The 13,826-nt window shown below is 45.2% G+C and overlaps 2 protein-coding genes across 3 annotated transcripts; both read right to left on the bottom strand.

Moving 5' to 3' along the window:
* LOC110431422 lies at positions 2,492-4,461 on the bottom strand. The gene is made up of 2 exons (XM_021450539.1): positions 3,682-4,461; positions 2,492-2,850 (listed from the first exon to the last, which is right to left on the bottom strand). Exon 1 carries the CDS (start codon positions 4,297-4,299, stop codon positions 3,691-3,693), a length of 609 nt encoding a protein of 202 aa, XP_021306214.1. The 5' UTR covers positions 4,300-4,461; the 3' UTR covers positions 2,492-2,850; positions 3,682-3,690.
* LOC8077312 lies at positions 10,905-12,696 on the bottom strand. Of its 2 annotated transcripts, none has more exons than XM_021448975.1 (2): positions 11,759-12,696; positions 10,905-11,249 (listed from the first exon to the last, which is right to left on the bottom strand). In XM_021448975.1, exons 1-2 carry the CDS (start codon positions 12,352-12,354, stop codon positions 11,246-11,248), a joined length of 600 nt encoding a protein of 199 aa, XP_021304650.1. In that variant the 5' UTR covers positions 12,355-12,696; the 3' UTR covers positions 10,905-11,245. The 2 variants fall into 2 exon arrangements, with proteins under 2 accessions (XP_021304650.1, XP_021304649.1); XM_021448974.1 differs by having other exon boundaries at positions 10,905-11,222; positions 11,759-12,688.

The raw sequence follows: 13,826 nt of genomic DNA, 5'->3' as shown, positions 1-13,826 counted from the left end.
GTCCAATCATGGACTAACTAGGCTCAAAAGATTCGTCTCGTCAATTTCGACCAAACTGTGCAATTAGTTTTTATTTTCATCTATATTTAATACTCCATGCATGCGTCTAAAGATTCGATGTGACGGAGAATCTGAAAAATTTTGCAAAACTTTTTGGGAACTAAACAAGGCCCTAGTCTAGAACTGGGATGTGGATCTTGCTTTTTTTCTTTTTATTTTTTCGGTTCATCTTTGCTTCTATAGTTCTATAATGTTCTATAGTATATTAATATGTCCATCCCCTATCAGCCTATCTCCCAAAGCTTCACTAGTTTCCCCAAGAACGTAGGGTTGGAACATTAGGAAAAAAAACTCTTTTCCTAGAAACTTATAGGAAGGCTGAAACGGCCACGGGCAAAGATATGAAGAGTGTATGACAATTGACAAGGTATACGGAGTAGAGGCGTGAACACTGATTTGGGCTGTGCATGGTCCTCGCCAATCAGCTGCTGCTAAGCCCAATCTATCTAACGATTTTTGTTGGACGGGGTAGCCCACCTAGTTCAGCCCAGCCTGGTGCCACATTTAATGGGCCATAAAGCTTCACTGGGTAAGCGTAGGCCTAGGAGACCCCTTTCGGGCCGACAAACGGGTCTTTCCCTAGGCCATATCTGGCCCAAAGCTCAAGGTTTACGTATCAGTACGGTCTATGGAACATTGTACTTTTCCCAGCCTTTTTCCGGCCTTGTTTACTTCCACTCCAAAATTTAAAATTTTTTTTTAAGATTTCTCGTCACATCGAATCTTTAAACACATGCATAGAGTATTAAATATAAACAAAAATAAAAATTAATTACACAGTTTGATCGAAATTGACGAGACGAATCTTTTAAGCCTACTTAGTGTATAATTGAACAATAATTACTATAAACAAACGAAATTGCTACTGTGTCACGAAATTTTTCAATTCACGAACTAAACACGGCCAAACCACTCCAGATCCCAGTGGCAGTGGTTTCATCAGTGGACGCAACCAAATTAAGCGAGACGAGGTAGAACCGTAGGCCAATTTATCACCAAATAAACGAAGACAAATATATGCAGGTAGCAGTCAGAAAAAAGCTCCAATCCTCAATTAGTGTATCTATCTATCTATCTATCTATCTATCTATTTATCTATCTATCTATCTATATCTATAAAGTCTACACAACTTTTTCGAGCGAGAATTCAGATCTGAGGCAGAAGTGGCTCTAGCTAAGGACTCACAAAACAAGGTAAGCCAAAGCCGGCGGCAGAAGTGAACTAGCAGCTTTACCTTTTTTTGAAGGAGATAAATCTCAGCTTTTAAGCATAGCATTTGTAACAGGACAGAACAAACAGTACTCGACCAAGAGCAGCTTTGCAAATTGCAACAGAACAACGCTTTGCACGAGTGAAGATAAGGAGCGCAGACAGACCTGTCGTCGCCATGGCACCAGTGGCAGCAGAGAAGCTCAGCTCAAGGCTATGGCCATGGAATACGACGCCGCCTTGATGACCCCCATTATCTCTGGCTCCGGTGGGTATCGCAACAGATCGGCGAGCATGGCGACGGAGAGGGGCGAGCTAGCCTAGATGTGGAAGCTCTGCTGATATGAGCCATGTTGACTTGCATTTGCTGCAAGTCCTCTCCTCCTCGGCATCCGGCAGCAACTAAATAACAAGTGGACAACAATGCACCTATCAACCACTCCGCACCAGTACAGGCATCACTGTAGGTCTCCCTGTGCGATATGTCGCTCTACCTATCAGAGCCAAGGAAAGAACGGCCCCACCTTTTACAGTAATCCATCCTTTTGCGAGGGAATCTTGTTACTACTAGCGCCTTGTTTAGTTCACTCTGAAAACCAAAAAATTTTCAAGATTTTCCGTCACATCGAATCTTGTGGCATATGCATGAAACATTAAATATAGACGAAAACAAAAACTAATTACACAGTTTAGTTGTAAATCACGAGACGAATCTTTTGATCCTAGTTAGTCCATGATTGGATAATATTTGTCACAAACAAACGAAAGTGCTACAGTACCGAAAACTTTTCACTTTTCGAAACTAAACAAGGCCCAGGTGCTAAACAACGTTGTACTATGAAACAACAGTTAACTAGCTTTTATTTTTCTCCCGTGCTCTGCTAGCAGCTATTGAAGCCTATCTTCAGCTATGTAAAAACACTGATTAAAAAAAACATCATCAGACATGTAAAGAAACTAATCAGAGATATTCACGGGTGGCCATAAGAAGAAAAAAAAAGATTAAGGCCCTATTTAGAATTTTAGATCATCTCGTCATCCCAAGGTTCAGCTGCCATTCTGCCAAGGTTAACCTGCATCAATCCGCTCAGGACACTCAAGCTCAGCTGCTAAGTTTCAAGTTTCAACCTGGAAAGAAATAGGTCCGTTCCAAGGGGGGAAAAGCCAACATATGCATATGTCAGTGCATCAACACAAGAAACTCAAATGAAACTGGTACAATTAGCAATCATCAGGTACATTAATTCACCAACACAGAAGATTTTACCATATCAGTCAACCACATTTCCATGTCTGATAGTACAAATTACGAAATGGTGACAAATGCAAAGGCAAGTTTCGACCATAATAGACACAAAAGCTAAAAATATCACAGCCGACTCCACTTGCTGAGTTGCAAGAAGCAACCAGCACAACCATATTTAGTACTACATAATATCCATCTGAATTACACATAGGAAAATTCGTTACATATATGGAGATGATGTTGAAATCTGTTGTGTGTAGGACGTTGTCAATCTCGATCAGGACCTTGATTGCAATGTAACCGGCCTGCACCTCTACTTACATGCTTTCAGTATCTGCAAGACACAAGATTGGCCCACATTTATCATCTTGAACATCGCAAAAGGGAAACGGTCAATTGTAAAGACGATTGTATAAATCTATAATGAAAGGCTTGTGATTGGACGATCATTAGCCATCCCTCTGTTCTAGGCGAAAACAGCATCCGGAAGCAAAGGAATGGTGGCAAGCAGCCGGCAACTCCTCTCAGCAGGCACCACCGCACCACCACCACCAAGGAACTCCTGGCTTAAGATGCCGCCATGTGCCCGTCACAATCAAAGACCCGCGTGGGGCGTATCTGCTGCTGCTGAAGAAGTCTGAAATTCTGAATTTTTCACTAAATCGATCGGAAGTTCCGAACTGTTCGCCATGGTCGAACCGAGGACTGAGGACAGCAGCTAGCTGTAAAAGTGCACAACCACACACGCACCTCGACCGTACTTGTAGCCGGCAGTCACCACCAACAGCGCCGACTCCGGTCAATCGAGTCACCGCGAGTATGACGTTGCTCGTCGCCCTAGACCTACGAATTGGATATCTCCTACTCCTACGCGCATTATTCGGACGGGCAAGCTAGTACCTCCAGCTCCGCGCACGCAGCATGCGGCGGGCGACGAGGTCAGCAGGTAGCGCGAAGCGAATCGCGGGCGAAGGTCTAGGGCTGGCCGGTGTCGGTGCGCGACCTGACGGGGTTTAGGCGGATCGGAGGCCAACGGGGATGCCGGGGAGGATGTAGGGGCGCACTGCACACCGAGGCGGCAAGCGGAAAGGAACGCCGGCTGCGGTACGGGGGGCCGGGACCGGGAATGGTGAGGTCGATCGGCGGCAGAGTTTGGGGAACTTACTTGGTTCCGTTAGAGGTAGAGGGTGAGGGCCATGGCCATTAAGCCGACGAGCGCCGCCGCTGCTCCGGCCGCGACCTTGGTGAGGACGCGCAGGAGCCCCTGGATCGTCGCGTCTCCGGCGACGACGGCGCCGCCGGCGCGGACGTGTGCGATGATGATTAGCATCATCCCGAGAAAGAACGTGGCCGTCGCCGCGGCTGGCAGCGCGCGGAGAGCAGCCAGGCCCAGCGCATGAGCATGCACGCCGTGACCCGCACCACCACCACCACCACCACCGGCGGCCTGCCCGTGCCCGAACACGATGAACTCGAGCGTGCCCGCGGAGACGCATAGCACGAAGATGACAAGCCCCGAGATCGCGGGCCGCTCGCTGCCCGCGCCGGCGGCTACGGGGGCGGCGGTGGCGTGGCGACGGCGACGACTCAGGTGATGGTAGGTGAGCGCGACGGCGACGCAGAGGGCTCCCAGCGCACCCAACGGCGACAAAAGCTCGGCCGCGATGTCGAGCAGTGGAGCGGATGTCATGGTGCCCGCACCGCCCTGCGAGTCCAGGAATGTGAAGAGGTCGAGGGCGGCGAAGGCCAAGGCCAGACACAGGGCGGCGAAAGCGCTCAGCATGGTGTCCGGTTGTGGAGGATCTCGAGGCGTGGAGGGAAGGAGAAAGGCGGCTGCTTGCAGTTGGCGGAGAGAGGAGCTAGCTATCGTGCTCGATCGTAGGGTTTAAAGCTGCTGGGAGGTGGCGACCGGCGAGGTGGATGGAAGAATTCTATGGTGGCTTGATGGTTGATATAATTGCAGGAGAGATCAGATGATTTCATGATTACGTTGTCATATACGGAGTACGTACACTCACATGACAATTTGTCAACATTTGTCATTGACAAATAAGGGGCGAGTAGTGGATAGCAACGTCCGCCCGTGGATCGTCCGCGTCGAGGGAGGGCCGAGGGGGTGTTCACTCGACGAGCCTGAAGTGAAGGCGAACCTCCGAGGAAGCTTCATGAGGAGTGATGACAGTGACGCTTAAAAGGCAGCATCTAGCCAAGTCTGCCGTCTAAATTTAATTCGAAGCCGAATTGGGAAAGAGAAGCGATGCTGAATGCAGTGCTAGTTAAAGATAGGGATGAGATTTTTCCCGCGGTCAGCAATTAATTAACCATCAAGTGAACTGTGGACACGTGGTGAGAGGTCTTAGGCCTTGTGTAGTTACTTCCAAAATCCAATTTTTTTCAAAATTCTGTCACATCGAATCTTTGAACACATATATAGAGCATTAAATAAAGACGATAACAAAAAAAAATTATATAGTTTATCTATAATTTACGAGATGAATCTTTTGAACCTAGTTAATTTATAATTGAACAATATTTATCACATACAAACGAAAGTGCTACAATTTCTATTTCCTAAAAAATTTTGGAACTAAACAAGGCCAGTTTCCTGGCAGGGTCAGGGTATGTTCCCCTGTGACGACTCCTCTGACGTATGCGCTGCGCGCGTTAAAATTCTTTCAGGCCGTTTCTACGGCTGTTATTGATGTTTATGTCGATTTGCAAAATATTGTTTTACAACTGAAAAGTAATACTGATTTTAAGTTTTTAACTGACAAGTCCAATCACATCACAAGCTCAAGCGCCCTTCGAAAAAAAACATCACAAGCTCAAGTGATTGTGTGGTGACACACACATATAAACTATACCTATCAAACTATTCCGTCGTCTGAATCAGTTGATTTGATCTGCCATAGTATTCATTTTTTGTCAGTTGATCATGCCTCCTTTTTTGTGCGAATCAGTTAATCTTTGCTTCTATGTTCAGTATGTCTTCCAAAGTGCGCAGGTTTGTATCGTTATTCCAACATAATAACTCTTTTCCAAGAGGGCCATGGGAACAAAACTTATAGGATTAGGAAGCCTGAAACGGCCATACCAATGATATAGAGAGTCTATCTATGACAAGGTGTCAAGGTATATATGGTGGCGTAATTGAACAAGTGGACATGGACTGAGCTTAGTCCTCACTCATCCCATCTATTCCATACCGGGCCTAGGACCTCGTTACATACCCTAATTTTTACAATTTGACTATTTTTCTTAAACAAATTTACGTTTAGCTCTTTAAATAACGTAAACTGATCTTTAGACCTTAGGAGTCGGCGCCAGAACTTATGACTCCGAGGTAACACATCTCGGTACCACAAATCTTGGCTCTGAGGTGCCTGGTCATTCATAGCAGGGCATCCTAAATGGCATTGACGTGGCTGGTACCTCGGAGCCTCTTGGCGCCGAGCTCGAAGCCGAGATCTGAGACTCCGACCTCGGAGCCAAGATCTATGGCTTCGACCTCGGAGCCATGGATCTTGGCGCCGAGCTTGGATGCAGAGATCACGACCAAGTTTTACTGTCTGAGCCTACTCTCATTTTTATTCCTCCTCCCTCTCGAGTTCTTGCCCTCCATAGAAGCAACTATATAATGTTAAAGTCTCTAGACATTCAAAATAGGCAAATTAATGCGGTCCAAATACATTGCCTAACTACATCACCTAGTAACCTAACTAAATATCTTTCTAAATTTTCTAACTACCTATATAAAATAATTTTGCTAACTACATTGCGTAACTATCTAACTACCTATCAAATCTAACTATGGAACTAGATAACTATAACTAGATTAGCTATACATATAATTAGATTAGCTAACTATATGACTATATAACTAGTTAGCTAATTTAACCATATATATAACTAATCTAGTTATAGTTATCTAGTTCTATAGTTAGATTTGATAGGTAGTTAGGTAGTTAGGCAATGTAGTTAGTTAATTTATTTTATATAGGTAGATAGCAAATTTAGATATATATTTAGTTAGGTTATTAGGTGACGTATTCAGGCAATGTATTTGGACTGCATTAATTTTGCTTATTTTGAATGTTTAGAGACTTCGATATTATGTAGTTGTTTCTTGGAGAGCAAGAACGTGAGAGGGAGGAGGAACAAATAAAACTAGACTCAGGCAGTAAAACTTGGTCCTGGTTTCTGAATCCAAGCTCGGTATTAAGATCCATGGCTTCAAGGCCGGAGCCACAGATCTCGGCTCCGAGGTCGGTGCCAAGATCTATGGCTCCGACCTCTGAGGCAAGATTTGTGGCTCCGAGGTACCAGCCACATCAGTGCCATCTAGGATGCCCTGCTGTGCGTGGCCAGGCACCTCAGAGCCAAGATTTGTGGCGCAGAAATATGTTACCTTAGAGCCATAAGTTCTGATGCCGACCTTAGGGTCCAAAGATCAATTTATGTCACTTAAGGGACCAAATGTAAATTTATTTTAGAAAAAAACCAAATTGTAAAAAATTAGGTTTACATACAGCTGTGTGTGTTGCTGTTCTAGCAACACAATCCAAACTCAAGCCCAATGTAACGATTTTATGTTGAATCGCTCGATTTGCTGCAGCCCAGCCTGGTGTCTCATTTGGTGGGCTAAAAAGCATGACGGGTAGACCTAGGCGACCCCTTTCGGGCCAACAAACAGGGCTTTTCCTCGGCCATGTCTGGTCCAAGCTCAAGCTTTTACGCATCAGTACGGAATTTCGGACCATGTGTCTCTTTTGTGACAGCTCCAACTCGGTAAAACCGTAATCTCAAAAGGAAAACAAAAATAACTCGGTAAAACCAGCTGTAAGGTTCATCATGGATGGAAAAAAATTATTTTAGAATTGGCCTCCCATCGTAGAGTGGTGAAACCTATTTGTCTTGCAACTCAACTCTATATTCATTAGTTAGAGTTTCGCAAAAAAAAAAAAAAGATTCATTAGTTAGATGTTCTGATTGGAATGGCCTCATTGTGCCCTTGGAATCGTATGCATAAGAACACAGGTACAGCAGCCACGACATGTCCGTCTTCCTTGGCGCGGGGGATAGCAGGATCGGGTAGTTGGGAGCTTGGGGAAGCCAAGACCAAGTGAGGAGTCGGGCGTGGGGGACGATGGGGGAAAGCATGATGCTGGGCGGAGGGGTCGGACGCAGTCACGCAGAGAGACTCTGGGCTAGTACTACCTTTCCGAGTACTGCCAAGTACTACCTACGACCAAATGGATCATGGCTCATGCTCATGATTTCCTTCAAATTCCCTCTGATTTGTTTTCTCTTAAGTCACTCTCAACTTTCCAAGTCCGGGTCTAAAGTTACCATTGGGGGGAAAGGTCTCTGTGTAAGTAGGATGATCTCAGAACTTTTAAAAAGACCACAGAACTTTTGGTGCCAGGGAGATGGCGCATATCTATCTCTGTTGAATATGCTCTGATTTCAAATAAAAAAGGAAACAAAAGGCATTTTTGTCATCATCAACCCATCAAGCCGTAACTTTGGTGCATCTTACAATTTTCATATGGTCCAGTTTGAACCATTATGGCCTTGATGAGTACACATGACACACCAATATTGCCATATTGGATTTGTTCAGTCAAAAAAAAAAAGCCATATTGGAATGCTCGGCTACTCTGTCTCAAATAGTTTTGTTTCTGACGACACTTGATCGCGACCTAAAGGCTACCCCAAATTCTCATAAGAGTGAAGGACCATCCACTGACCAATATTGTGCAGTGACAAGCATATTGTGCGTGTGCATCAGGTAGTTATGTTGCCAAATATCGGTGTGTCATGTGTATGATTGGCAACATAGAAACTGCTCCAGGATCAGTTCGTGGCACCGGAAGCAGCTGAATGTATTTGGGACATCTCACAGTCCCAAGGTGGACAGATCATCTTAACATCAACTAGCTAGCAACGATCCAGTGGCTATAAGAAAACCTACAAAGCCAGGGCAGCTTCAAGAAACAATGGACAACATGGTAACTAGCAATGACCCTGATATTTGGTTCTACATTTGGAATACAAGCAACTTCTCAGTCAAGAAGACATATAAGCATCTGTGTGGTCAGGCAAACATTCACCCAGCTCTCAAATGGATGTGGGCAAGCTCTTGTCAACCCAAGCATAAAATTTTCTTTTGGCTACTGTTGAAGGACAGGTTGAGCACTAGAGAACTTTTGAAAAGGAAACACATGGTACTACAGAGCTACAATTGTGCCCTATGCAATACAAGTACAGAAGAGTCTCTAATTCATCTATTCCTTAGGTGCCCATTTGCTGATCAGTGTTGGTCACTTATCAACATTCAGGTGGATCATTCTCTGGACTCATTTGAGAGTTTACAGAGTTTCAGAACTCAGTTGCAGGTTCCATTCTCCATGGAAATTATTATCATTATGTGTTGGACGATTTGGAAAGTAAGGAACGACTTAATCTTTCGTCAGGTGTCACCGTCCCTTCCACTGGCAAAGCAAAACTTTCTAGATGAAGCCCGTTTGTTACTCCTTCGGGCGAAGAACAGCTACTCTCCAAATTTAGATTTATGGATAGCAAATCTTTGTTAGCCCTCCTGTGTGTAGTTGTTACTTCTCTTTTTTATTTCCTTTTGGGTCTCTTAATTGACCGCTTTATGTTCTGCTTCTTTCTCTCTTTAACCTTGTATAAGACCTTTTTTTAATTAATTTTAAGTTTCTCTGTAGGGGTGTAAACCCCTACAGTTCCCTCAAAAAAACAATCAAATCGCAGTGGAGCTAACAAGCAGATGGCACCATACACGCCTAACAGGCAAAATCATGGTCTTACTGTAGTTATGTTTAGAGGCAAAACTTACAGCTCAAAATGGAGTTGAAAGAATATGCTGATGCCTTGACTGCTACCTGCACATGAAGAAAATAAGAAATAAATAATCAGAGAAACTTTCAGCAAGCAACCAACATTTTAAGAGGAAAGGTGATTCATATTATCCACCGGTTGAACAGAGGCCAAATAAAGTCTTGCAAAAGTGTAAGAAGGGGAAACAAAAGCTAATGGGAACCCAACATTGTTTGGTATTAATCCAATTATGAGTATATCAGGGTCATCAACAAAATTAAGAGAGGATTGTATAGAAATCTGGAATTTCAGGCTATCACTATTTTTTTTAATAAAGAAGAATTTAATGCTAACACTACTCCCATATAAAGCATGATCAGCAAGAACTAGCCATATCTAGTTGTTTTGACAGGAAATAGCCATAACTATATTATTGAAATACATCAACAATTGATGTTTTATAGCACGAAAAGATGTACTATGCGGTGTGGCTACAGGTCCCAAAAGAAGCTAGTGCTCAACTGGTCATCCAGGCCATGGTCATACTCTGTAAGTCTGTATAGTTAGGTTTAGAGGCAAAACTTATATAGCTTTGTGTATTGTTTCTGGAACGTTTATATATGATCAAAACGCAGTTGAACTGTTGAAGAAGTATGGTTATGCCTGCACACGATAAAAAAATAAACAAAGAAATTTTCAGCAGCAACAAAAACATTTTAGAGAGAGGATGTGTTACCCCCAGTTTGAACATTAGCAAAAGTCTTACAAAAGGTATGAAAAAGGAAACAAAAACTAATAGGAACCCAACAAGGCAACGACTTTATTAATCAAATGAAGAGATGATCAACCAGAACTAGCCACAAAGCATTGCGATAGAGCTACACAAGGTTTATAGCTAGCATCGACCACAGAAGGGATCTTTGCTTCAGAGCTGCAGGCTGCCGGCACACTTTGGCATGCCTAAAGTTAACTCCTTATAAGAAGTATAAAAAGATGCATGAGTGATAAAAATCACGGCGAGGACCAAAATGCCTTGAGAAGTCTGAAATGATGCTTGAGTCTGAAAAGGCTAAACTTACAGGATCATGTTGTATTTCTGGGCTGTGATATGATCAAGATGAAGCGGAAGTAATATGCTTAAGCCTCAATCCCTATGTGCAGACAGCAGAAAAACCAAACTAATTATCAGCAATAATTCAAACACTTTGAGATCAAACAAGCAATAATACTGACCAACCTGAACATAAGCCATGAAAATTGTCTTAACAAAAAGGAAATAAACAGTCATAACAGGAATCCAACAAACTGAGCCAACTGAAACAACAATAGGAAAAAGAACTTAAGCATTCGAATACAGAGCCATACCGTGTATATATAGCCTTTTAAAATCTGCTGGAAGCTCCTAGTTTAGATCTGTAAATGAGGAAGTCCATTCCAGAAGGTAAAAGCCAACACATTTTGATACTTGCATATACCAGAACACAAAGACAAGCATCTAAGATTAGTAAAATCAGCAATGATCAGGTACATGCACCGGACGGAAGATTATTGCAACATATTATCCACCGCACACATTCCCTTATTTGATAGTAATAAATGGTGGCGGAAACACATACAACTTTCAATAATTAATAGCCAATCACAAGTTCCAGGTATCAGCCCTGACTCGACAATCACAGATAACCAGCACAACAGTGTAGTATTCAGTACAACATCCATCTGAATATTATTACAAATATTCATTATTTTAAAGTGTAGTAAAAATCTCCTTGTAGATGGCAATGTAATGCAGGATATTTCCATGAATCTTGATGGTAGCCACCCAGCGCTTCTTCCAGATTTGTTTTTCATCAACGCCATTAGCTGAGAATTGCAAGGTGAAATAATTAACTGCAAATATGATCTTATAAGTAAGATGTAGTACTAAAGAACACTTGAAATTGGGTTATGACTATCTATCTAGCAGTAATCAGCGCAGGAAAGCAACTGAAAATTCTAGGGGATAATTGACTCCTCCCAGGCAGAGCACCGCGCCTAACAAGACACTGTCCTGGGCTGCCGCCTGCCGGCCAGGCCTCCAGCCTCCAGGACAAGGAATTCAAAGTCCAAGTCTGCGAGATGAGATGCCGCATGCGGCATGCCACGCCGGCCGGACTCTGACAGAGAGACGAGCTAGAACGCGAGAACATTGTGTCTGCCGCTGCTGAAGGAGTACGGATCGATCGGAGATGGCAACATGGCGTTGCACCCGTCGGCTTACACGTACACGACGACGCTCAGCTCTCCATGGACGGCCATGGACGAGGAGATCAGGGGAACACCTGTCCGAGTGGGCGCACAGCGCATATGGTGGTGGTGAAGGAGGTAGGAGGGCGACGGGTAAGTTGGGGAAAACTTACTAGTAGGCGCCGTGGACGGCTATGGCCATGAGGCAGACCAGTCCTGCCGCAGCGGCCAAAGCCATCCTGCTGAGGAACCGGAGCCCCACGGGAGCCTGGATCGGCTCCTCTCCGGCGACTGCGATGGTACCACCGCCACCTTCGCCTCCGGCGCGGATATGCGCGGCGACAATCAGCATGGTTCCCAGAAAAAAGGTCACCGTGGCAGCAGCGGGCAAGACACGGAGCGCAGCCAGACCAAGCGCGCGGGCTTGCTCGCCGTGATCCACGTCCGCGCCACCTGGAGTCAGCACGAACAGCAAGAACTGGAGAACACCAGCGCAGATGCAGAGCATGAACGACACGATCTCCGGCAGGCGCCGGTTGCCGGCGCCTCGGTGAAGGTAGCGGTACACGAAGGCCACAGAGACGGAAAACCCCGCCGCCGAAGCCAAGAGCAGCAGGTCCTGGACCCCGCTGTGGAGTGCCGGGGCTTGAGCGGCTACCGTGACCGTGGCGCTCGCACCCGGCCGCGGGTCCAGCAAGTTGGCGAGCTCGACGGCGCTCATCGCGGCGCATAGGGCCGGGACGGCTGAGGCGGCAATTGCGTCCCCCATAGTAAGGTTTTTTGCCGAGGAGGACGAGGATCTGGAAGGGAGGAGGAAGAGGGCCGGGGCGCCTGGCGTGGTGCTTCTCGAGGATCGGGGATCAACAGCGACGGCGTTTCAGGGTTTAAGAACTCCGGCGGTGGGAGGTGGGAGATGCAGATGCAGATGCTAATGGCGTGGTTCCAGGTTTCTTGTGTGGAGGGGAACTGGGCCGGCGGAGTGGTTGAGGGAGGCAGACGACTGCATGCGGCGGGGCGCCGGACCGGTACGCTGCGACCTGGGCTCGTGAGCTTCACAGTTGGTGGACGACGTGCGATATAGCGCGTGGTGGTGTGGTCAGACTCGTCAGAGCAGAGGCAATATGTGTCTTTTCTTCCTCTTCTCGTTTTCTTTATTATTCCCCCTTTATATATTATTATTAGGGTAAAACGACTTTTGTGGGGCTTATATATCAATCTATAGTCCACTTAAGTTAGTCATAGACTCATAGTGTGGTGAAGTGATTACTGCTTGACTATAAAACGAAGCGTCTACTTACATTGTGGCACAACTCTAGTTGTTTTGGATGCATCTATTTAGATTTGAATGCCCATATAACTATTTAATCCAATAAAATTCATTGGACATCAACTCGAAAAGTTTATGTAATATCTAGTTTTAAGCTTAAGATTATGACAACAGGACCCACGTATATATCTACTCAATACCAATATGATGCATAAAGTGGCCTTCCATTATTGATCTGGAAAAATTCAGTAGAGCCCACCGGCTTCGATGGCTCTGGTGTTCAGGGTAAGGCCATGGAAAGGTATGGAGCTTCCATTAGGTAAAGAGGACATCGCACTTTTCAATGTTGCAACACAGCCACAGGTCCATCTCTAGGCAATGGAAACAAGGCTCTATTCTGGACATCCAGATGGTTGGATGGGGAAGCACTGCGACCTTATTTCGTGCCCTATTCAGGCATAGCAAAAGGAAGAACCGAACAGTGAGAGATGCTGCTCTGTCAGAGGATTGATGGGTCAGGGACGTCGACTATAACATGACTGAGCAAATCATAGCAGAATTTGTAATCCTGTGGGCCTATCTACACAACATCGAATTGCACCCAGACCCAGCGCAGGAGAAGACAATAATTTGGCTTCACACATCTGATGGTCAGTACACCGTGAAGTCAGCTTATGATCTGCAGGTCATTGGCAAACATCCATCACAGCCGACATCACCTGGAGAACGAAGGCACCGCCAAAATGCCGTTTCTTCGCCTGGCTTATGCTGCAGAATAGAATTTGGACTGCTGCGTGCCTCCAGCTGAGAGAGTGGCCAAATGATTACTTCTGCCAATTGTGCCTTAGAAACCTTGAAACAACAGCACATCTTTTCCAAGATTGCACCTTCACTAGAAGAGTCTGGGACAGTGTTGGAAGGTGGATTGCAACAGCAGCGGTAAGACCAGAGAACTGGGATCAGATACAAGACTT

The sequence above is a fragment of the Sorghum bicolor genome, chromosome 10, assembly GCF_000003195.3.
Source record: "Sorghum bicolor cultivar BTx623 chromosome 10, Sorghum_bicolor_NCBIv3, whole genome shotgun sequence".
NCBI lineage: Eukaryota > Viridiplantae > Streptophyta > Magnoliopsida > Poales > Poaceae > Sorghum > Sorghum bicolor.
This window is presented reverse-complemented; position numbering and strand designations above follow the sequence as displayed.